Source organism: Anser cygnoides, chromosome 4 (assembly GCF_040182565.1).
Source record: "Anser cygnoides isolate HZ-2024a breed goose chromosome 4, Taihu_goose_T2T_genome, whole genome shotgun sequence".
Classification (NCBI taxonomy): Eukaryota; Metazoa; Chordata; class Aves; order Anseriformes; family Anatidae; genus Anser; species Anser cygnoides.
The window spans coordinates 64400410-64425574 of NC_089876.1; the positions used below are offsets into that span (position 1 = coordinate 64400410).

Sequence of the window (25165 nt, forward strand, 5' to 3'; positions counted from 1 at the left end):
TATGTGTGCTTCATTTGCAGCACAGTCTGAAGTCCACAATAACAAGACACACACACAGGCTCAGAGTGACAGAGAGGCTTACGTGCTTTCCTGAACGCAGGAGGCTGAGGTGCCTGTCTGATGAGAGGCTGAACAAGACTGTGACTCTACTGTCTTGTACACAAATCTGCTCAGCAAATTGGGTTCGGCAGCCTCACAAACCATAACCAGACGGAAAAACATATTTTTCCTTCCAACAGATAATCAGATGCTTGCTGAGGGCACTGAAGTTCCCATCAAACAGCTTATTTTCTTCCTTCTGTGTCACTGCAAAACCCTGATTCTGTGGAGGCAAAATGGTTTGTGAGAGGAGGGCATCTCAGGGGCAAGCATCTTGTTACGTCCGAAGATCAAAAACAGAGTTTTCTTTGGTCATTAGACCCCACATAAATCTTTCTCCTATAGAAGTGTCTACCTGGGTGATGCATTTTGTTTAAAGCAGTGGTAGTGACAGATCTCCACAAGCTCCTTCTCCTCTTGGAGAGGTTTAGCAATAAAATGTGAAGCCTCACAATATCACATCAAAGAAATTCCCAACAAGTTCATAGGGTAGCACAGCATGCGACTGCTGCTAAGCTTTCTTTAGCGGCTTTCTTCAGCCTGCTTACTGTCATTGTGACAACGTTTACACCTGGTAAGTTTCTGAGTTACCTGTCACAGACATTTTTCCTTATTTTTAAAGCTAGTTTGGGGGAAAACGAAGGCAACATGGCATTCATTGCTTCCAAGACAACTCAAGAAGGCACTTGTCCTCATGCTAATTCTGAAGTGCATGCCCAAAAGCTTCGCTCAAAGCGAGACTGTGATTCCTTCTGCAAGTATTCATACATAACTGATGCTGCATTAAAACCCCGACTGTTAATTTGGCGTAATGTTAGCTATGAGCCTTCCTGTTTCCTGATGGCAGAGATGAAAGGCAAAGTCAATGTGTACGATAGGAGCCTGGCTGCTAAACGATCCTGGTCCAAAGTTTTCATGTGTTTCTATGAGGAAATGAAGTTTCCATCTCAAAAGAAATGTTTTGTTTGAGCAGATAATGATTACTGTTTTCATGAAGACAGCCAGCACCGCCCTATCACTACACTGAGGCTGGGAAATGACCCCACGCGGTCCAGTAAGGATCGCTATTCACTTGTTGGCAATATTCAGGGGCCTGGAAGACCTGGAAGTTTGCCCAGACAACACCTCTGATGATGTCCTACTTCTTCTCTCAGGCAGGTAAACTGTGGTGAATGTGTGATATATCTATCCTGAAATCCACCCTTCAAAAGGTAGTAGGACAGCAAGTTACTAAGATTGGAAATATTTTGGCTTTTAGTCTTCAAAATTCCTCATTTTTTTCTTTTCTTTCCCTCCAAAAGGGTCGAGGGAACAGTTTTCACTAGGTCTGTCACAGAGATCCACATGTGCTTTCTTGTTTTGCTGGTTGAGTCCTGGGCTGCCAGGAAGACCCAGCAACGTAACCACTGATGCACTCTCAGTTATAGGAATACAATGTTTTCAAGAGTACAGATGTGTGAAAATGTAAGTTCCCAGAGCCTCACTGAGGAAAACAGCCCATCTCCAAGTCTGAGGATTTTCAGAACCAGGGTTTTGGTTCCGTTCCAGTATTTTCTGTAAGCCATTAAAGAAATGTGCCATGTTTGGAATAGTTTTGAAAAGGACCCGTGACAAAATATTTCTGAAGTTCAGAACTGAGGCCACTGTCTGAAGCTTTTTCATTTCTTCTGGAAGTGATGCTGGTCTTGGGAGCTGGGGTTGGGAGCACAAATGTTGCGTGTCCTCACTGAAGCCAGCGGATTGATGCTAGGAGATCTTTCTGCACAAGAAGTGCAACAAAAACTATAAAAATTGACAGGAGAGTATTTGGAGTGGCCTGGATCTCCAAAGTCCAGATCAAGACCTTTTCAGAGGTCAGACATTCAAGGTCTTATAATTCCCTAGTGTATACTGAATTAGGGGAAATACACATGCTGTGCATACAGTTATTTCCCATTTACCCCAGAATAAATGAGAACAGAATCAGACTCCAAAGTAATTGCTTGAGAACTGTTAGTAAACACTCTCTGTAAGGCTCTGTAAAGCCCTGAGCCACCCATCGTGCATGTGGTATTTATTTTAAGGGGATAAATAATGCTAGGCAGAAGAAAAAAATCCCACGCAGTCAATTCACAGCATTCCAGAGTTATTTACCAGTGGCTTTTTTGTTTCTGTTGCCTTTTTTTTTTTTTTTAACAGTTTTAAATACTGTCCTGCTTGATTCATTAGTTTGGTCTCCAGTGAATAACTGGAGGTTTTTACAAGTGTAGCAAACACCCCAGTATTATATCATTCTATCCCGAGATGTAATTGTAGGGATTTATGTCACTTTGATAGCTGCTGTATGTATAGAGCTGGGACTTGGATTTTTTCCCTTTTTTTTTCATTTTTTTTCCCTGTTGGTGAGAACCGAGGGAAAGCAGCGACAACCAATCTCCTCACATGCTCATTTGTTCTGCTGGTGTCTCTCACCCTCCAATGCGTCAGATGTATTTTTCAGCACATGCTAAAAAACTCATCAGACCAATCCTGCGGCACGCAAGGTGCAGGCAGCGACTTTCCGACACTTTTCAGGAATTGCCATCGCAGGGAATTCTCATGCCCCACCACCCACCCTGAGTAACCTTCATAACAAAACAGGGCTGAATGCCTTCAGAAACGATTCAGGTCAGAGCAAATGTTGCACATGTTTTATCACCCGGGAAACTCAGAAACTTTCCAAGAATGAAGTTACGGGAGCCCAGCAAGCCAAGGAGCTGCAATGCACTGTCTCTCGCAGACAACAAGGCCTCAGTGTCAAAGCAACAAGACCAAGGGCAGAGAGAGAGTAGAAGAAAGACGCCCTGAGAACCTGCAGGACACTGGTTACAAACAGGTGGCTGAATACTAAAGAAGGAGACACAGAGAGAACAAGCAGCAAGACACAGGCATGAATGGAATATATCTTACAGGCTGGTATGAGGAATTTAAGGAATTAAGAAGGTTCTTTCTTGTTTCCCAGCCTAGAAGAAATGTTCAGTCTTTAATTATCGCTCATCTCGTTGATGGAACATAAATCCTCAAGAATTCCCTTCTGGGGGACTCTGCAGTCTTTGACTTACCTGACACTTAGAAAGAATTTGATTTTGTGCCTGATGCTGCTGTCAGCAAATAAGAGAAACTGCTGTTAGAGGTTTTAGCCTCCTTTGTTAATCTCAGTTTGAACAGTTTGAGGACTTCAGGCGGATTGGCATTAAACAAAAACGTCCAGTGTGCTTTTGCCCTAAATTCCAGGGTGCTACGCTATGACAGGAGTGCTGGCTGTCACCTCTCTCTCCCCCTTCCTCCAGGACGTGGCCTCTCTAGCCAAGGGCTTGATCCTGCAGGGCTGTGTGTCCTGTCTCCCCTTGGGTAATCCAGATCACTTCGGTGGATCTACTCACATTCTCAAAGCTGATCATGATCTTAAAAGCGTGGCTGGATCAAACCAGAACGTTTGGCGGGGCACAGGACTGAGCCACTGGGGAACCAGTGATTTCAGTAAGCCTTCCAATTGGGTCTGCTGCTCACCTTCATGGCAGCACTGCAAGCAAACGGCACATCTGAAGCGATCTGCCTGCACTTTGCACTGCATTATAAACTCCTGATTGCAGGCAACGTGCCCTTTTACTTGGGCAGCCCAACAGAAATCCCCAGTAAGCAACAAAGGTGGTGAAACTATGAGTGGAGCAATTTCCAGACTCTGGGACAGGTCAGAGCCAGACTGAAGTATAAATCATGCATTTCTGGCTTACCTTTAACTATGCCAGTGCTAGTGAATAAGGAAACCCTCATGACCTCCACACTTGGAGCAGCTCATGCTGAACTTACGGGGACTTGCCACAGAAGGAATTTTGTAGGTCTGAGCTCAAAGTGAGCACTAACATCTTCAAGACTCTTTAGCCTGGGTTTCAAGAAAAATCTCCTTCTAATTCACCCTCGTTTCTGTTAGAGAAACCCAAATGGGTTTAAAGACAATGTCAGGTGGAAGATCTGTGGGGAGTTAAAGTCCCTATTGTTTGTCTGCCTGCCTTTTATCTCCAGCAGTGCAGAATGTGTTTTGGTTTCTGCTCTGGACCTCTAGCTATTCTAACAAAATGCATGGGCTGGATTCTGCCCCATTTGCTCTGCCTGTTTCCTGCACCAGGGCCACAGGAATGTGACTGAGAATAAATCTATCAGCTGGAGAGGAGCCCTCTCTTTACATCTCTAAGGCCTAATGCAGTTTATGCACAGGATTTAAAGCAACTCATCCTGTTGTTCCTGTGCCCTCCGGCAATCCACATTCAATGCAGGAGCCAAGTTTTATAGCATAAACAAAGCAGGTTGCTAAATAATTGACCTGACAAACTGGTTGGAACGGTTGTGCTTCCAATATGGCAAAGAGGCAAGCTGGTCCCTTGACCTCAGGAACATATCCTGGCCCTGGTTTCAGGGAACAGACATCACCTAAGGCTCTGGTCCTACCAACATGCCAGGTGATAAAGGTAGGTGGTCAATACGTATGGCTCTTAGAGATAGGCCCTGGGACATCAGGAACCCTGCTTGGCTTAGCCTTAAAACACATAGGCTAGCAGTCAAGTAATTGTTTCTTCTTCTTTTTTTTTTCTTTTTTGAGGCATGGGCATGAGATGTGGTAGCAATTCCCACGGATCTTCTTTCCAGCCTCTACCCCATTCCCCTCCATTTCTCCAGAACAGGAACTAACAGGATGCTGGGTATCTGCCTAAAGGAGACGGGGAGTCACTAGAGCCAGCACCACAGCTGCACGTCATAGTGAAATCTTCCCAAAGGTAACCAGTGAACACATTTCCCAGAATAATCACGTAAACTTTACCTAGTCCTGCCTTACAGAAACACAAAGTGATGTACCACCTCCTTCCAGCACGAGTTACATTTGCTTTGGTCAGCCAGCAAGCAACCACAACAGCTATTATACCGCACTCTTCATCTCCCTGAGGGGAAGCCAGAGTGGCAGTGCACTGAAAAACAAAAGTCTGTTCATCAAGCAGTTTTTTTTCCTTGGTGAATCTTGTCTTTGAACACTAGCCCCTGAGAGAGAATGTGTGTAAGGAACCTGAAATGTGACAGCATGAACTCAGGGCTCACAGAAGGTTTACAGTGGAGCTGTTTTCATTAAAAAGATAAGATCCTTCAGAATTCCTAGGCAGCTTATGGTAACGATGAACCCTTATTCATTCTTAAAAAAAGCAGTTTGTTACAAAATCTCATAAGCACACACACACAAGGGCAAGTTAGATGAAAGATGTCTGCCTGTTAAGTTCCATGACAGAAGATATTTTAATGACTCTGAAATTAAAGTGAGATCCTCTTACATACACTTTAATGATGAAAAAATAATGCTTTGCTCTTGCACTAGTCTTTTCTTTAGGAAAAGGCAAAGCACACAGCCAGTGCCATCCAGGAGATGCATGGCAGAGCTGAGAATAGAATGGGATCTCACGTCTGATCCTAAGGAAATGGCACATAACCAGTGTATAGCAGAGGGAAGCTGCAAGGATCAGTTATGCCACCTCTGGCCATTGCAGAACCGTAGCTACTGGTGTTTGTCACATAACAACACTTATCACAAAATTTCCATTTTCAGAAGTGTTATTAATAATAGCTAGAGCTAGCTTATGTCCTGCTGATGAAAAAACAATCTCGAAAGAAATTACTTTTTTCTCAAAAGCAAATGCTTTCTTCATACCACCAACCTGTTGATGCAGATGGGATTAAGAGAAAGCAGCTCAGTGCATAGAAACACAAGAAAGCACATGACTTTCTGCTGAGTGTTGCTTTGAGATCTAACCTCACATCCCCGATAGGCACAAGTGACATCGTGCCTTCAAAAAGAGCTGCATTCCTCCTTAGTGAGATTATGGAAGTGGCATCTCTTTATTTATTTGTGAATTCTTTGTAAATCTTCGGAAATGACATGAAAAGTGTGATTGTCATAAAAACGTGAACATCTCATTTGCTTCTTGTCACAGTAGAGAAACAGGAAGAATCTCACAGAGGATGGAAAACATTTGGTACAGCCCTTCTATTGCACAAGACAAATCTCTTCAACAGTTCATGACTGCAATGGCCTCTTTCAGAGCAGCTCATGGGTCAGTACTGCTGCTCTGCCACACAGCGCTTCTCAAATCCAAACACAAATACTCCACACTAAATGTCACTACTAAAATGAATGTATTTGGGCCAAGTAACTGCGCACTCTAACTTCATGGGCAAGACACTTGTAGAGCAAATAAACATGACCTACTCAATCAGCCCTGAAGGCTGCAGGGCCACAAGGATGGCCGTAATGCCCTTTGGGCTGATGAGGACTGCCTGATACCACGGGGCATACCTGGAGACTTCTGCTGCCTCAAGGCCTGACTCTGCCTTTTGCTCTGCTTTTATGGCAGTAAGCACCCTTGGTTCCTAAAGCACAGCAGGGCTCATTGGAAGTACAATAATGTAGGTAACAACTAGCAATAATTACAAGCCGGTGTCACGATTCCAAGGCCAGTGCAGTATCCAGCACTTTACTGCCTCCAGCTCACACAAAGGGGATTGCTTGTTTATTTTTTAAAAAGTGTTGTCTTAGTTCCCTCATTTGAGCTACCTGTTTTCAACAAAGCATTGCAGGACTAGAACTGATCAAGCGTCCACTGGATAGGGATCATGTTATGAAGATGACCACGAGACTTTTGGAAAAAAAAAGATATAGGACACTGCAAAGGAGCTGATCCAACCTACTATCTGCTAAAGCAGAAATTCAGGATCAGTCATTAATGCCAAATAAAGCTGACATTGCAGGGCCTTTCTCCATTATTTGAACAGCAAGTTAGCTCCTCAAAATGTCCGTTTGTCAGAGGCTCAGACAAAACTGGGACAAGGAACAAAGCACCTTTCACCCCAGAGCATGTTGTGGGTCAGAAGGTCGGAAGACAGCTCACATTAACCTTGTGACTGCTGCTAAAAAGCTCAGGGCCCTGAAAAATACTCCTCTGCCCATCTCCCAGGCTGGGAGATGGCTGTGTCAAGGCTGGGAAGAACAAACCTGAATATGGGCAGCACTGAGCAGTTTAGGCCTGCAAGCTTTACTCACATGGGTAATCCTTATTGTCTGATTAGTCCCACTGCAGTCATGAGGGGAAGGGGTGCCCATGTAAACCTGCAGAAGGAGGAGAAGAGGCCTTAGCAATGGAAAATGTGCTGAGACATACGCGGCGGTTCTTCCATTGTGCCTATTCTGCTTTCCCCGGTCTATCCCTTTGTTTTTCCCCTCGTGTCCTTGTCAGTGAGGCAAAAGCCCTTGGAAAGAATTGCCGGTGGCTTCCTGGTGGCCCACATGCATCGCAGGCTGGATGTGCTGTGTGCAATATGTGCACACAAGGGATGTAAAGAAACAGAAACACCATTTGGAGAGGCTGGGAGGAACACATTACAGGAAAACCTGTCTTCATGAGATGTCCCAGCTTGGTGTTACAGATCCATCAGCCACTCAGGCTGTTCAGCACTCTCAGGGTCGGTCCAGCAATTAATGTTGTCTCCCTAAACAACACGTGTAGAAGAGGCTCTTAATTCCCTACTTTCATCGAAGTCTTACCTGCAGCCTGCTTTAAGTGACCAGCTGCACTTCTGCATGTAAAGCATGCAGCATACAAAAAGTATTAAAGTTTTGGACATCGTTGCAGAGCAAACCCAAACTCCCTCTTGTTCCTCAGAGTTTCTTTCCCTTTTCTTGTCTCCTTAAAGAAGCGCACAAAACAACCAGGGCTTTCTTTTGGCTTACTCTGAAGCAATGCATGCGCGCACGCCCACACACACCCATTCCCATACCATGAGCTGTAAAATGGCTTCCGGCCCTGTGCCTTATGATTTATCTTCAACTTCAAACAAACAGAGATATATACAGAGGATGATACAAGGCTGTGGTTCCCTGGGATCTCCTCCATGGCAGAAATGCTTCGTGGTTGAGCAGCAGGCCAACCCTGTAGTGTATTCCTCACTTCTCATGAACCCCACAAGAGCTGAAGCACTGCAGAATCCTCATGGAAAGAAAATCACAGACTCATAGAATGGCTCGGGCTGGAAGGGACCTTAAACATCACCTAGGTCTGAGCCCCAGGACTAATAGGAAATAAGTGTAATAGTGATTTTCAAGAGACCCTGACTTGAGGAGCAGGATGTTCAGTAGATGACATGACCTACTGCGGTGGCAGGGAGCAGACCATGGCTGGTGTCAGCTTCACTTGTGAAATCCTCTTTCTTATGCTTATGGAGAGCTACAGGTGCGAGTGCACTCTGGTATGCATACTTTCAGAGGCTCTGGAAGTACAAGCCCAGTTTGTAGCGCTCACGGCGCTACCCTTCGCAAAGACGGAACGACAAGTTAGCCAGTCAGGAAGAGGGGAGGCAGAAAGGTGAAGACCATACACCAGCCCTGTGTGATCACGGCCCCCCTTTCCCACACCCTGAAATGACACACAGCTACCTGCCTGGCACTGCAGTGACAGCATCCTGCCAGCTACACGGAGTTTGAACGCTGCATCTCACCACCGACAGCAATGTCCTGCTATACAAGGCACCCTCCCTTATAACCAGTGTCCTGCTCCTTGGCGTGCAGGACTGAACAGAGCTGGGGGCTTCCACAGCCTGGATGGGTAGGAGAAGAATGGAGCATTTGATCCTGTTTTTAGCCTCAAAGTACTCATTCCTGGGTGACCGAGGCTGAGGAAGGCAGTATTTTTCTCTTGCCAAGGAGCATTTCTTCTCACCACCTACTTAGCAGGAAAATCTTCTGGGTTGGGGTTACAACAACCAGGTCAAAGTACAAAGACATTCCTCTGAAAATTAGAGACAAAGACTTCATTTTTTCCTTTTAATTGACATTTCATACCTTCAGCAGTGCAGTGTATTTTGCAAAGTGCTTTGCACATGGTAATTAAGCCTCATAACATCCCTCACCTGTAGGAAGGCCTGCCACATACACTGCACAGACGGAGAAATGCAAATACACAAAAGTAAACATCTTGCCTCTCATCTCACACTGGTTACGTGGCACAGCCAGAAAGGAAACCCAGGCATCCTGGCCCCTAACACTTGAGCTGATCTCCCCCTAACAACTGTGAAAAAAGGAGAAAACTCATTTCTGCTCAGTGGTGACAATCTGGTTCCTACCCTGCTGCTCTCTTACCAGCCAGCCCTGCAAGCACAGAGGCAGAGAGCAGAGGGCATGGAAACCACTGTCCCTTCAGCTCTGCAGGTCTATATCAGATTGATAAGAGAAAGAGGCTGTCAGTTTGCAGGCTGGCCAGCCTGCTGGGTAAGATGCAGGTTCCTCTGCAACTCTAGGGCCCACTTACCATCACAAGCTTGTTTATGTACTAAGCAAGTGCTTTTCTGAGCAGTGGATTCCTTTTCAGTCATGGCACTTGACTGCGAGCAATGGGAACTTCTACAGGTCTTCCTTTTTTGTGAGGAGCCACCATTTATCTTTCTCCTTCAGTAGTTTCACATAGCCTCACACAGACCAAACGGGCTCATGCTTTCTCTGAGCGCTAAGCTCTTACGTTATTTCGATGAAAAATGCAGTACAGAAGGGAGAATGCTGACTTGTATTTTCCTCCAGGTCAAATGGACATCACTTCACCGAAGTCACAACATTTCCATCCCTTTTTCTGTAAGAGGACCGGCCCAGTGGCGTATCTTTGCATTGCTAAACTGCACTCACTCGATCTTTGCTTCTAGCCAATGCCTACACAAAGCAAAACACCAAGTTGCACAAAGTTGCCCCAAGAGAAAGCAGCTACCCATCATTATAGCAATCCAACAAGAGTCTGAAATGGCACACCTAGTAATCAGACTTTATACACCGCAACTACAGGCTTTTATTTTAATGCTTTATATTGGGGAAGGACATACTGCTGACTTTTTAAAAGTAGATAAAGTAGGTTAATTATTCTTTCCTTAAGCTTCCAAGGTGATTAGAGCTGGGTAAACAGTGAAAAATAATACTAGCTGTCTTAGTCCTAGATTGAAATGATGTTAAGTGCTGATGGCTCATGTTTTTCTTTGCCCCTGAACAGTCACACAAAGGCTCGCTTTCTCTTTGCAAAGCACCAAATACAAGATTGGGGGGGGGGGGGAGACATTCCCTGATGTCTTCGTATGCACCTTGCTAGCAATCCAGGAAGCAAAATGGGACAAAGTCCCAGTCCCCATGCCTCTCCAAGTCTGCTAACCCAGAAGCAACAGTGCCCAGAGATCTAAGAGATCGTGCCCCAGCTCACAACCTGAAAACAGTCATGGTCTGAAAAAGGTTAGTCCAGAATATCTGTTAGGATCTCTTAAAAAAATAGATCATTTTATGAAATATCAGCATCTGCTTCCATGTTGTTGAAGGGACGAGACGAAAGGCAACAATCACTGAACGCATTTGGTTGTTCTGAAATTGCTTATTCAGCTCTAAGAGGTTTAATTCCTTCAACACACGTTCTTAAACCAGTTCAGCGAATTCCGCCTCTTCTACGCAGACATGACCATCTTTCCTTCCTGATAAATTGATATCTCACGTCAGTTTGTATTTATGGTCAATAAATATCCAGAGCTGAAGTTGCTGGTATTTGTTTCTAGAGAGGGAGGACTCTTGCTGCCTCAACTCCAGACCTACAGCAATATCACTTGCTCTTGTATTTAACAATATCAAGAAGCTTGTGCCCGTAAAACATTTATCTGCAGAAAAAAAGAAGGGAAAAAAAAAAAAACTAGGAGGTTCCAAAACAGTGTGTCTGAAGGCTTAACGGGTTGATTTATGAGTCTGGGTCCCTCCCACTGTGGCTCAAAGTAAATGTTCAGTTATGATTTTGTCAAGGGCTGGCTGATCATTTCCTACTTTTGTCAGCTTTCCAAAAAGGAGCAGCCGCTGTTCCTCTTCCAGAAGCACAACCTCTCTGATAAGAATAACTTGAAAAAACAAGATGAGTTCAAACTCCACTTGCACTAATTCATCATTAGGCCCAAACTCCTTTTTGTTAGATCATGTAAAAAGGCAAGGGCAACAGAGCTAAACAGCATGGAATAAAAATGTTTGGAATTGAATATGAGAAGTGCTGTGTTTGCATTCGATCTGCAAAAAGCTCGACTCTGACCTGACACTAGCAGCCAATCTGGCAGTCTTCAGTAAGGTCGTGGCATGGGGACTTCTCAGGTATGCTAGGAGCTGAGGAGAAACATCAGGCACCTTGGAGGTTTTAGCATGTGAAAGCAGCAAAATGCCTTTGTTCTCTCTATAAGTTTCTTGGCGATGGTAAGAGAGCAGCTCTAGTTCCAGAGTGTGGGAGACCATAACCTGTGAATAAAATTTTTCCTACTCTCAGTTGGACATAAGGGAGGCATATCCTGGGATGGGACAGTTGTAAAAAGCCAAAGGACAACTGGTTGCAAGCTCTAAATGGTTAAAGGAAGGAATGAGAAATGTCATAATGGCTGAGCCAAGATGCATTTGTGCAAGACCTTCCAGCACGAAAGCTGCTTTTAGATGTGCTAGGGAACCTCGAACGTCCACAAATTTACCAGCATCGTCCAAGAGGCACTTAGATGTGTAAATAAAGTAACTGCACTTAGCCCTGGGTCCCAGCATGTAAGCCCTGCACAGGAACAAACTTTGTCAGCTCTGATAAGGACATAGGCTGGTTACACAAAGGCAAGTGTTTTGTGGCCCCACAGATGGCATGTTACGAACAGCAACAAAAATCTGTATGTGGTTTAAGGGCACTAACCTGGTGTGGTAGATAGGAGGTCTGAGGTGGGTAATCTGACCCTAAGGCAATCCTAATCTACCATCACCTAAATTTGGTTTGGATATGCTGGATGTGCACATGAATATTTGGGGGGAACCTACTGTTGACTTTTAAGAATTCCTGCTAGTTAGTACAGAAACATCCTTGGAAATTGTTATGTGTAGTGTTCCTCAACGAAAGATGACAAAACCAACGTATAGCCTCTAAAAACAGAAGAGAAATTAAGCCAGTACTCATTTATGAGTCACGGAAAATACTGCATATGACAAACAATATAAGAACAAAAATCACAGCTGAAGCGACACCAATAGAGCATAAGGAATACAAAGAGATGAATAAATTAGGACAAATGACCTGAGACATAAGAGATGTTGCAGAAGTGTGAGAAATGGTACAGACCAAGCTGGTATAGCTATTGCTAACCTTTCCAAAGAGAAATCACTATAAGTAAAATTTGAAAGAAAAAAAAACCTCTTTTTTTCTATGATGATCCCCAAGTATCCAAACAAACAGAACTTGCCACTGCGCGACAATATTGGGAAAAAAATCCTAAAAAAATAATGCAAGACTGAAATAAGACTCAAAGAACTAGTCTTCAGGGCACACTGTTTGCCAGGTACATTACCGAACAGAGCCAGTGCTGTGTACTCTGCAGCTCGTTTTGTTAAGTGACACCAGAGACAAAATACTAGATTAAAAGGAACGCTGACTTTTTCAGAAAGGGTCATTCATATGTTGCTAAAATACTATCAACCTTCAAAATGGTTTGTGCTTTAGATGCTCTCTGTTATGCAAATTCAGTGAAGACATTTTTCAGAAGCCAGGCCCAGCCTGAGGTTGTTTCAGATTAATCAGCTGCTATGTTGGGAAGAAACAAAGGCTGTAAGGGAATTGGGAGAGGAGGTACTAAGTGTTATCTCAAGGTGTCCCATGATAACATCCAAGGTATCACAAAACCTGCTGTTCATCATCTGGCTTGATGTGATGGTGTAAACCATATCCCTGGGCTCTCCTACGGAGATAGGAGCTCGGTGCAAATGGAGAGCATGCCGTAGGGTGCCACTGCCCGCAGTGACCACACCGAGGGGACGCCTGTCACAAGGGCTCTGGAGAGCTGGGGTCACACACTGCATGGCTTCAGTGGCAAAACTTATGTTGTTCCAGCTGGTTGATGTTAGTAAGGTGAGAAATGTCTACTCAATGTCATCGCATCCCCACTGCTGCAGTATCTGACACGGACAGCACAAGGAGCAAGGACACGTCCATTCAGTTCCCTTCCAGACAAGAAGAGACAGTACCTAGGCTGACAACAATTTATATTTTTGTTAAATAACATGCCACGAACTATGTAATTCCCTGCATCTAGGCACACCTCTTTAATGAAGTAATTCACACACAAGTCTGTCCCCAGGTGAGAAATGGGACCATTTACTCTTAGCCTACATGAAGCTCAAATGATACCTTGAATTTATAACAGTCGCTTCCTCTGCTAATGTCTTCCTCAACGCATTGGAAAGATGAGGTCTCCAGAGCAGCAGTCTATGTGAGCTACCTTATGGCTTGCCCTCTCTTTCAGGCTTGCTCTTGCTCATTTATTTGCATGTATGCACCGTGTTTTTTCCTCTCTGGCCCAAATACACCTCCTTTGCAGGAGACACACCTGCTAGTGTAGACCTTGCTGTGTTCTTTACCAGACCAAGTTCAACTGACCCTGATGGAAAAAATCATATGGAGTGTAACCACACTTAGAAGGAAGCTTAAAACACACTACTGGGCAATCCTCACGTCTCTGAAATTTGAACAAACGTTTCTGCCAGCAGGTTTTGCTGACCAAAACTTCTCACTCAGCCTACAGAAAACTGCAGAGTCATATGATCAAAGGGTCCTTGCTCCCCAGAAGAATTTGGACTGCCAGAGCTGTCCTATTAAGGAAATGCCATAAAAAGCAGAAAGCTGGGTGTGTCTGGGCAGCTATCTGCCTCTTTTCATGCTATCATGCCTGCATGTAAGCGGGAGACAAAGGGGAAATCTGCAAGTCCACAATGCAAGGATTAGACTCTTTCTTTGCTAAGTCCAGGGCTGGTTTTCTCTGGAAACAGAAAGAACAGGTGGAGAGACCGACTGCCGCTGAGTGCTCAGAGCTGTACTATGCCTCTGGGGTGAAATGGCAGCCCTGAACAGAAAGGGCAGGCAGGGAGGGAAGGAAAACCTGTCACTTGTTCGCCTACGAGTTGGCCCCCTTCTTAATGACAACTATAAGTAAAATATACCTCCAAAATAGGCTAAGAATGAGATTTTTGCTGAAGCATCCACATTTTTTTCATATGACAACAGCTGTTTTTATGGCACATTTTCTCTGAATGTTTCCTGCTCCTGTGGCATGTGGGTACCTCCAAGTTTGACATTGTTTGTAACACTAACATGCCTTTGGACAATGGGATTTATTTACCAGCGTGCTGTCTGATCCTGCCTCGGAGATGCCCAGGCAGGCAGATAAAGACAAAGCAGACTGCTCCATGCCACAAAGCTTATGGCATGTGTGGAGAAAGCTAGCTGTGCTAGCACTAGGCTTTTTTGGGAAGGCTCAAGAGGAGTCCAGGCTAACACATCACTGTGATGGCTGTAAGCCCACAGCAACTTCACCATGATGTTTTCTATGCTCTCAAGGGACAGCTGGGCCAGAGGATAAGATAGATAGTGAGGCAGAGTGAGCTAATAGGTTTGGAGAGCACAGTTCACTCAGGGTTCATAGCTGCTCTCTAATATTTTTAGTGTCCCCAACCCCCCTGAATCTCAAAGCATCCATCATGCTTTGAAAAACCCAAGTTCTCACTTGGCCTGTGCTGGCTGCAACTCAAAGGACCACGTCACATTGCTCTCCCCAAGGTGCTCCAGGGGAACTGGAAAAGCAGCGAAGAAATGGCAACATGAAATCAAAAGATGAGAATTATTCACACTGCTTCGTCTCCCTTCACTTGTCACCCCCAACCTCCTGCTCCAGCAAAGCAGAGTCAAAAACTGCACTGGACACAAAGCCTTCCCTTTGTTCTCTAAAGACTAGAAGTCTTTTTATATTTAAATGAAAATCTGTCAAACTAATTAAGTGAAGATGTAATGGTCTCATTTTGTACTCATTAGAGAACATCGTAATGGCCATAAATTCCTCTGACGGAGCATGTATGTGTGAACATGAATGTCTGGTAATGTCTCATAAACTTCAGGCTGGACTACATCTTTTGTCTTTACATTAGAACTTCTAAGACAAACAAAAGCCCCAGTATTGCTTAAATTAGATGCAAAGTGCTATGTTACAGCAATATTATAAGCATGCTTCTTGTGCACACAAACAAACCAGGGGACTCAAGTGATGGTTCCCACCGTGACTGCAATGTGGCCCTTGTGTAGGTCTGTAATGTGATGCATTGTTCTAGACAGTGTACGATTTTCTGCTTGGAGATCTATGGGCAATACAGCTGTTGCTGTGGGTTGCTCTGAATATACTGCCAGTGTATCCTCAATAGGATGAGACATTCTTGGCATTTCTTTGCTTTTTGATACCCACAGACAAAAGAAAGAAAAAGAAAGAAATATGGATAACTAGCACACTGAAACAAATATGTATATACTGTATTATTATTGTATTATATGTATATATTGTATTATTGTATTATTTGTATTATTGTATTATTGTAACGTGTATATATTGTATTACATACATATATTATGCATATTCTTATCTCATGTATAACATCTCACACTCTTTTTCGCTCCTTTGTTTTCAGCAAAGAAACTTTCCTTGTGCACTAAGGATGGATAACTTTTGAAACAGAACTGTGTTGGAATTAAAACAGATTCCAGTCTGAATTAAACAAATGCAGGGAAATAAATCAGCATCAAAGACCGTCTATTGCTGCATGTTGGAGCTGAGGCAAAAAATATTCAGGAGCAATATGGGTTTAATGGTGGATTTGGCAGTTAGAGGTCTTCTCCAGCCAAAATGACTCTATGATTCTGGAGACCTGCTGTGGTGCAGGAACAGCAACAGCAGCTGAATTTCACGTAGAGAAATGGACGCCGGGACAACATGAGACAGAGGACACAGAGAGCTTGTTTTCTCACCAGGCACACTGGCTGCATTTAAATACAGATGGTGGATAAACTCTTGGATGGGACCAGGTTGCTAGAGGAAGACTAACACAGACCTGGCGATCGTTAATGTCCCCAGCATCTCCAGCTTCACCGGCTAGGAAAGACTGGACCAGCAGTTCTCCTGTCCTGGGGCCAGCTACCACGTGGAGTCACGATGACATTTGCTGTCACAAGGGTTTTGTCCGAGCAGGTGCAGCAAGAGGCTGTTTGCTGAACTGCCTGCACTGGCCACGGGATGAAGCAAGATCTGAAATCAGGGGAATTGCTGAGATAGTCCAGAACTACACGATGTCTTGTGATGCTAGGAATGGGAAAGCATTTCTGGGGCTCAAGAAAGAGGCAGCTTCTGTTTGAACCTATCAGTAGCTGTTCCCCCAACAAAGCAGACTAGAGGCTTCAATTTTCTTGTGATTTAACAACTTCTGTGGCCAGCTCCTTGTTGTGTGAACAAAGGCAGACTGACCATGAGGGAGAACTCCCCCTTCAGCAGGGGGCTTCATTAGACAGTTATTCTTCTGCTGCCGTTTCTCTTCTCTACTCCTGAAACTTTGATGCTTTTCAGAATGGAAGAGTGTAATGAAATGATGCCACAGGAAACGATTCATTTCCCATCCTCCCCCACCCCCAGAGAAGTTATTATAATGCAATGATAAATGTTGCCGTACTATTGCAAAAAGACAGATTTCTGCCGAAGTACTCTCATGCAAAGCTGTGAGATGAATGGATTTCATCTTTATGCCATGGGCTGGATTTTCAGGAGTAACAGGGTGCCAGGAAAAGCCATGGGAGAGAGTGATCTTTACAGGGAAGAGAAATCTGAGTATCATAAAAACACTCTGCCTCCTGCATTATGCTGAGGCATTATGCTCTGTATAAAAGCATGAGCAGGCCTCCAAAACCATGTGTAGAATGAAAGTAATCTACTTCTCACAATTAGTATATGCAGAATTTTGACTTATCTTCTAAGTTTTGGATCATGAGATCAAGAAAGCTGAAAAGCAAATAGCTTCACAGATCTCCTGAGTCAGAAGGCGGTCCTTTAAAGCATTTATTGTACATCACATGAACTGGCAATAGCACTCTGTCTCGGTAAAGAACCAAGGCAGCATTCCTGGTTTCATCTTAAAACGTTCCTCAAAATGGAGCAAAGTACAAAACACTGTAATAAATGCTGAAGAGAGTAAATGAGTTTGAACCTTAATAGAGCCTCCAACTCTCCTTTACTGATCCCACTGCCAAAAAACAAAGCACTCCAACTCCTCTTCTGTACTTACTGTGGGAGTGTCTGTGCATGGCAGAATGATTTTATTTTATATTTACCATAGCCTTCAAGTAAATAACACAGCAAACCAAATAAATAAAGGGAATACCTTGATGCTAAAGTACAGTTAAGATCGGTTGTTCTAAATTTGACCAGATTTGGTGTCTACTCAGTGCAGCTCATAACATCCATCAAGGCTTGCTCTTGTTCTTCACTATTTCCAGCAAGACCAGAAATGCTAACAGCCTGTGCTTGTAGTTCAAGCTTGCAACTATCAGACCACAGTCCCCATCTGCTGAAAAAAAAGTTTCTGGGGAAGAAGAAGAGATGAAGGGAGCACTGCAGAACCTATAAAAATATCCATATGAGCTCAGTGAAGAGAGAAGAATGACTAGGGACACAAAGTGCTTGATTTTATGTGTTGTTTTCTATGCCTTACTCCCCTAGTTCTTCTACAGGTCACTTACTGGAAAGGCAAGGCTGTAAGAGCACGGTTACGACCCAGTAAGCTGCTGATTAAAGCTAAAGCCTAAATCTCTTGTTGCAGAAGCACTGCCATTTTCCCTGAAAGAGATCAAAAAGTAAAAGAAAAAACATATGAGGAGGTGAAAGGCTAATGGCTCCTGAAGATAGTTCTGTGTTGATAGGGCTGGGATCGTTTCTTCGAACAACGTTTCTCTCATTAAAAGCAGGTAGGTATCAGATTTTAATGACTTGTTTTTTCCCATCTCGGTAGGTCCAGAAAGACTTTACTTCCCTGTTCTCCGCAGCCGTCTTGCAGAAGAAATGCTTTACCTGCCTTCTTATCACAGTTAAATGATACCTGCACTTGAAAGCAGGATTTTTACCCTTCTCTACAACCTTAGGCAAATATACCCAGTTCTCAGAGAGCTGACAGGAAGGCAAATCACCTACTGCAAACTGACAGCTGTCAAGTGATAATAAATACCTGTAACAGGGAGTATTTCATCCCCCTCCATGCAGCTATCAGCTTTCACTGAAATTATACTCTCCTCCCTGTGATCAAGCCACTATAGCTGTGTGCCCAGCTTCAAACACAGCCTTGGGCTCTGGGAAGGAGGGGGGGCTACTGTTTTTCCTTCCCTCATTTCTAGCATGACAGATCTTCCCGAATGGCATGAAATGTCTGCGAGGTTTCTTTCAGTCTGCAAGTTCCCTGACCACCCCCATCTTGTCTAGGGGGGTTTCCCTGCAAGTTTCTGTGTTTATTGCAAGAAATATAGAAGCAGGAACCACTAAAGAAATCGATATGCTGTTTGGAAAAGTTCAATAGCCCTCACTTCTTAATGCCTCACCTCAAACCTTTTGAAACCCTGAAGTAAAATTACAGCATAGGATTCCTTGTCTTAAAGGAATCAGAACACTTGGTTGAAAACAATCCACTTTGCTGAGTCACGGTAAGCAGTTGAGCAATTTGCAGGAACGGGGCCACAGTCACTTGCCAGCAGGAAAAAATGTTAAGGTGTAGGGAGAAAAGAAGTCTGCATTTCAGAAGTGAACTTCCAGGGAAAAGGAAGGAGTAAAACCATTTGCTTGGACACACACAGCTGATTCCTATCCCCGCTGCTTGAATAAAGGCTTGGTCAGCATTAACCCTTCCCGGTGGCATGGTATCAGAAAGCTGTTGTCATTAGGAGATGTGGTTCTTACGTGGCAAAATATTTCCTGGTATAAAAATCTGCATCTCTCAGAAAGACTGGTGATGCTGAGCTATCTATAGCCTCCAAGAATCCGACCCCATCACTTGACTTTGTAGCAAAGCCCTTTAAGAAGAACATAACTGCTGTGGGGCCTCAGGAAAATTACACATACAACAAATCAGTAAGCTGGGGTAATTTGTGCCAGTTGTAACCTTGGAATGTGTAATAATAAGGCAAAAGAGGTCTGTGTTTTACCAAGATGGACAAACGAGTGGCTATACATCTACTGAAAATACCTCATGGCAAATACGGACCTGCTACTGATTTGAACAAAATGAGATTTTGGCAATTACCAACAAATTACACACATCGGCTCATGTTCCTAGAACGTCACGGCTCAGAAAAGCAAAACGCCTCCCCACACCAACCACAAGCCGAGCTCTGTAAGACCCTTTTCTCCTCTAGTACGCATCACTCCACAGCAGGAATCCCAGCCCCGCTCCCACTTATTCATGAGGATGCGTATGCAGGAGTGGGGAAGGGGGCAACGAAGAATTTCTTTATGAAAAAAAAACAAGAAAAAAAAAAAAGCAGCCCCATTCCTGAGACGCCGTTGCTATGGGCCTGCGGGGTTCACAACAGATGGCAGCGAGAGCCATCCCGCGCCTGGCTCTGAAGCTGTCCACTCAAGCATACCATTCGCATTCCCCACATACCTCCGGCCCCGCCGCTCAGCGCAGGGCAGCCCGTCCCCAAGACGCAGGGCTGGGATGCGAGCAGAGGGATGACATTCAGGCCTTCCACCTCCTCTGCCTTTCGCCTTCCCTCACGGGCTCTGCGTTTTCCCACAGTTGGGTTGCGATATCTGATTTCAACGCTTAGCTTTTCAGAGTTTCAATCACCGGGAGAAAGTGATTTGTTAATTGGAGTCTCTGTCCTGGAGGCCGCTGATTCCCGCATCCTTACGCTGGTCTGGGTCAGGGTGAGAGGCAAATGAGCCCCTGAGGGCCTGATCCAGAGCAGGGCTGTGCACCTTCCTGCTCCCCTGGGTGGAGCAGGCAGCACCCCTCAGGACCCCTGCCTGAGGTGAGGAAGGCTGGAGCGAGGCAGAGATCCTCTTTGCTACAGAGGACACGATCACATCCAAATCGCTTTAGGGGAGCACAGTTCAGAGCCAAGGTCACTGCCATAAGTTCTGCTGCCTAATGGATGTTATTAACAGCTAAAAAGTGTAGCAAAACGAGGGAAAACGATGTCAAGAAGTAAAAGAAGTACCAGGTGGGGAAAAACATGATTTACACAGCCTAAATGCCCAGGCGTACAGAAGAGAGACACCAGAAGCAGCAGCAATGAACTCCAGGCACAGAATTCTCCCCTGCTGCTCCATCTAGTCTTGCATGGGGCAAGATTATCAGCCAGAGCACCCGAAACATGCAGGGACCAGTTGAGAAACCCGCTGCCATCCCTGCTGCTGGGGAGTCTGTGGTCTCAGCCTCGCTCTCGGCACCCTGCAAAACCTTGCCAAGGAACCAAAGCGTGGCTCCGGCTGCACAGCAAAATCTTCCCAGGTCCCAGGGCACAACCAGGCTAACGAAAAGTCAACCCGCCATCGCTCCCCAACACGTTTGACACTTAATCGTACCGTTCTGGTCTCCTAAACCCAAACAACAGCCGTGTTGGCTCTGCAGCAAGGAATTTGAATGCGGTTTGCCTGTCACTTGCTGATCACACAGAAGAGGGCTCTTTGGAGCTTATTTGCATTTGGCTGCTGGAGTCACTTTTTTCTTTTTTTTTCTTTTTTTTTTTTTTCCCGGGGTTAGGATGAGGATGGAGACAAAGCGGCAGATGCTGGAGGCTGACCACGAAGCGCGGTGCCAGCCGTGTGCAGCTGGCCATGGGCATTGTGCGGAGCGGCAGGGCTGCTCCGAGGCAGCCTGGGAAATGTGCTCGCTGCTCATCGGCGGGTTCAGCCCAAACCCTTCACCCCTCTCCTTTATGGCAGGGACTCCTGAAGGCTGTCGTTGCAAAGCACCGGGGGATAAAGTTATTTTCTGCTTCCTTTTTTCCTGATGCAGACAAGGAGCAAGTGTTAAGTTTGAGAAAAGAGCATGACTTTTGCTAAAAGTCAGTTTGTGAGGCCGCATGTGCAGGCTTTTCTGTGCAGGCATGCAGGAAATTTTCCCTCCCTCTCTCACACACAATGGTTTAGATTTGGTATTTATGAGCTTAAGTTAGAAATAAAGGAGGAATGAAGTTTCCAGGTGGCTCTTTCTTTCTTTAATCTTTCCTACATTTCTCCCTCTCTTTTCTATCAGTCTTTAATCAAATTCCTGCTGTTACTTTTATTGAACAAAGGAGATGCTGGCACAGCCCTTAAGTGCCTATGCACATGGGTTGCCCTCTAACAGCCAAGTTGCTACGATTTCTTGTTAAATGGTCCCTGCAGGCTCTAATTTCTAAAAAGCAGAAAGAAATGTCCAGGCTTTGGCAACTGAAGCAAATGTTAATATCTGGTGTTTCTTCAGCCACTTGGGTTTCTGTGAGGCACTGCCTTTAACCCTTTGAAGGCTTTGGAAAGGCTTGTCTTTAAGAGACCATAAAACAGACCATCTAGAGCACTAACATCACCCCTAGGTGATTTTTATTCCATATCACTTAAAGGAAGTGACGACCAAATCTCTGTAATTCAGGCCACTAAGGCATCTCTTCAGATCTCAGAAGCACATTCACCTTCCTTCACGTTATATGGTACAGAGCATCGAATCACACTGCTCAAATCATTCCCAGGACAGAGAAGAAATATGCATCTGGCTCATCTACAACCCAATACGAAGAACACGGGAGATGTCAAATCACTCAAGCGGGCAGTGGATTAGGGCCCAAACTAATCCGCTGCCTGTACAAGACTGTCCACACTAATTTGTAGCTGAACTCTTGGCTTGCGATACGGTCTGCACGCAGCTCCCCTCAGGAGAGAGTCACAGCACGTGGGCGACGCAAGCAGGGAAGAGCTGGTGCCCTCCTTTGCAGAGCCCCCGGCAGCCTTGCGGTGCATGGGTCCTCCAGAGGAGGGCAGGAGGTTCCCCATGTCACTGCAGCCTGGGAACATGCCCCTCTGTGCAGGCAGCAGGCTGTACCGCAGGGTGATGGGATCTGTGCTTCAGAACAGCCTCTTCCCACATGCTGTGGGTCTCTGCCAGCCTTGAGTATCTCTGCAGCTATTCGTGCAGAGCAGGTTTGCCCTTAAGAGCGTGTACTTAAGCAAATGTGTGCTCCTGAGAGCAGGCAGATGCACGCAGGTGGGAGCATACCTGTGCCCACCACGCACACGTCTTCCTCAGGCTGGGCAGTCGGCTTGCGAGAGGGCAGTGGGGGCTGAGGACGGACAGCACGTGGTCAGTCCTTCCCCAGCCACACGTTTCTTTGAATTTGGTTTTAAAGAGCTGGCTCATAAGCAAGGCAAAAGGAGGGAATTTGGGGCAATCCAGAGTGATTGGGAATTTGCCACTGCAAGCAGTTCTAGTTTTACTGACAAAATCTCATTGCTCTTTAAATACTGGAATAATGAATGCATATTTGGCAAGGCAGCGTGCTGTACTCACAAGATGCTGCTGCTTCTGTGACTTGAGAACACACTGTTTCAAGTTGCTTTTCTTAAGCAGATAACCTACAGCACAAAAATACCCCTCTTCACATAGACAGGGACCCAGACCCCACTATTCCACTAGAACCACTTCGATTGCACTGCCAACCTTCACTACATGGGCTGGATCACCAAACTGTGAAAAAATAAGGCACAGCGATTTCAGCAGCTAAAGATTTGGTCCATATTCACCCACAAAAAAACACAGACAAAGGAAACCTAAACTTTAACTTTAAAGATACCTTAGTAGCAATGAAAGAGGTAATTAGTTTAAAGATTAGTTAATGAGTTTACTAAAGGAGTTAATGTCTCAGGAGATAATCAAAATCAAAGTTCAATGAACTTAGTGTTATGATTCACATCCAACCTAACAGGGCGTATAGCTGTGTATAATACAGTACAGATCTTGAACAAACGTAAATTAGTGCAGGCCTATACAGGAGCTATACTCATTGCCATCTCATCAGCCTCTTCCACATTCTCTTTCTGCTACCTGCAATGTGACTGCACGGATCAAACATCAATATATCCCACCCTGTCTGGCTAGGCTGCCTATATCAAACACTGTCGCAAAGTACCAGTCTGGTTTGACACCCACTTTAAACAACTTAACTGATAAAAGGTGAAGGCCAAAAAGAGCACCACTCACTTGAGCAGAGACCCTTCTGGTCTGTAAAACTGGAAAATGTGCCTGACACATCACAGCGTGTATGTGAGTCTGATCCTCTGCTCATGAGACTCAGTGTCTTAAAAGCAGGGTATTATTTTTACCCACTGACACCAGGGGAGGTAATGGCCTTAAACATCCCCTACAACTCTGGAGGCTCTCACACGTTCACCTCCCCTGCCAGCTTCGGGCACTTTTCTAGCAACAGATCCACTTACACCACTGCACGCCGTAGCCAGTGACAGCACCTGAGCAGCGGCACAGCACTGGCTCCCCATCTGCTCGCTGTGAGCTTGCTCGCTCACCACAGCAGCTGAATCACCCCCACAGCACCGCCTGGCCACTCGTCTGCCCTGAAGGTTGCGATGCTCGTGATGCTTAGCACCAACAGGATCCTTAAGGCTCCAGTCCTCCCTCTCCCAAAGCCCTGCCGTGAGGTCTGGCTGCCTCCGCAGGCACAAAGCCGAGCCCGGCTTGCTCTGCTGTCGCCGGCGAGAGGCTGCTTACCTTGCGGGACAGCCGACCGGGGCTCAGGTATTCCCATCCCGGCGGTGGAGGCAGCCTGCCATTTGGTGAGCGCAGCCCTAGGAGGAGGGAATGGCACTGCCGCCTCGGGAAGCGGAGCAACGAGAGCACGGCGAGTAAGATAACAGAGCGCGGGTACAGGTGCTGTGCACAGAGGCACCTCGGCACTAATCCCGCAGTAAAAAGCAGGAGGTTTGCTCAGCAGAGGCAGCTCAGATTACTGCCCTCCTACCAAGCAGTCGTCAGCAGGCCTGACAGGCAGGAGCAGAGAGCGTGAGGAAAGGGGAAATTTGCTGAGTGAAAGTGCCGGGCAGCTCTGTCCTGACTGCCGCAGATCCGTGGCTGGCCCCCTCTTATAATTAACACTGGGCATTTTGGGGGGAGAAGGGAGAAAAGAAACTACATTTACTAACTGTTTTCGGCCACCCAAAAATTATTTAGTGTTTCTTTTGAAACTCACCACCCTAATTTCGTTTGAAGAAAGCGTGAGTGAGGGTTGGGGATAAAATCCTGTAGTGGAGGAGAGGGGTAGCAGGGCCACCAGGCTCTGTTTCTCACTGCTCCACACGGCAGGGCAGAGTAATTCAGCTGCAGGTTCAGGGTTGAAAACGATGCCCACAACGGTTCCCTTCTGCCAGCTGGCAGCTCTGTGGGTCCCCCTGCACGTAGCTCTCTGTATGATGCCCACGGATGTCCAGCAGAAAACCTGCCACGCTGGACATATCTTGAATATGAGGACATCGGCCTGACACTGCCAGGCTGCAGGAGGCGCGGCTACCCTCTACCTGGCCAGGCTGGCTGAACATCCAGGAGAACGCTGAAAACAGACATTAAATAGATGTTACATAGTGCGCTCAGTTTGGGGCCCCTTACTACAAGAAGGATACTGAGTTGTTCGAGCACGTCCAGCGAAGAGCAGTGGATCTGGTGAAGGGAGGAGAAAACAAGGCTTAGGAGTGACTGAGGGAATTGGGGCTGTTTAGTCCTGAGGAGGCTGAGGGCAGACCTCATTGTGCTCCACAGCCTGAAAGGAGGCTGCAATGAGGAGGGTGCCGGTCTCTTTTCTCAGGTGACAAGCGATAGGACCTGAGGAAACTGTCTCAAGTTGCACCAGGGAGGTTTAGATTGGACATTAGAAAGAATTTCTTCATGGGGAGGGTGGTCAAGCATTGGACCGGGCTGCCCAGGAAAGTGATGGAGTCCCCATCCCTGGAGGTGTTCAAGAAATGTGTGGATGTGGCACTAAGGGACATGGTTTAGTGATGGGACTCAGTAGGTTGGACTTGATGATCCGGAAGGTCTTTTCCAACCCAGGCAATTCTATGATTCTATAGATTAAATTAACCTGTTTTTCCTAAAGGGACAAAA

At 45.6% G+C, this 25165-nt stretch overlaps 1 protein-coding gene across 5 annotated transcripts in view; it reads right to left on the reverse strand.

The window, feature by feature from the left end:
• The window catches only part of SHROOM3 (shroom family member 3), a 154614-nt gene that overhangs the window by 65784 nt on the left and 63665 nt on the right, over positions 1 to 25165 (reverse strand). For 2 of the 5 annotated variants that reach the window (XM_048055005.2, XM_013193709.3), the window contains exon 1: positions 23780 to 23982. The exons of 2 other annotated variants lie outside the window; for them this stretch is intronic. Coding sequence is in view for 1 of the 3 variants with exons in the window: in XM_048055001.2 (XP_047910958.2) it covers positions 7196 to 7197 (2 nt within the window). In the remaining 2 variants the exon portion in view is untranslated. Of the gene's footprint in view, positions 1 to 7195; positions 7262 to 23779; positions 23983 to 25165 lie in introns of those variants that run through there. One more of the 5 variants, XM_048055001.2, reaches the window with a different exon arrangement.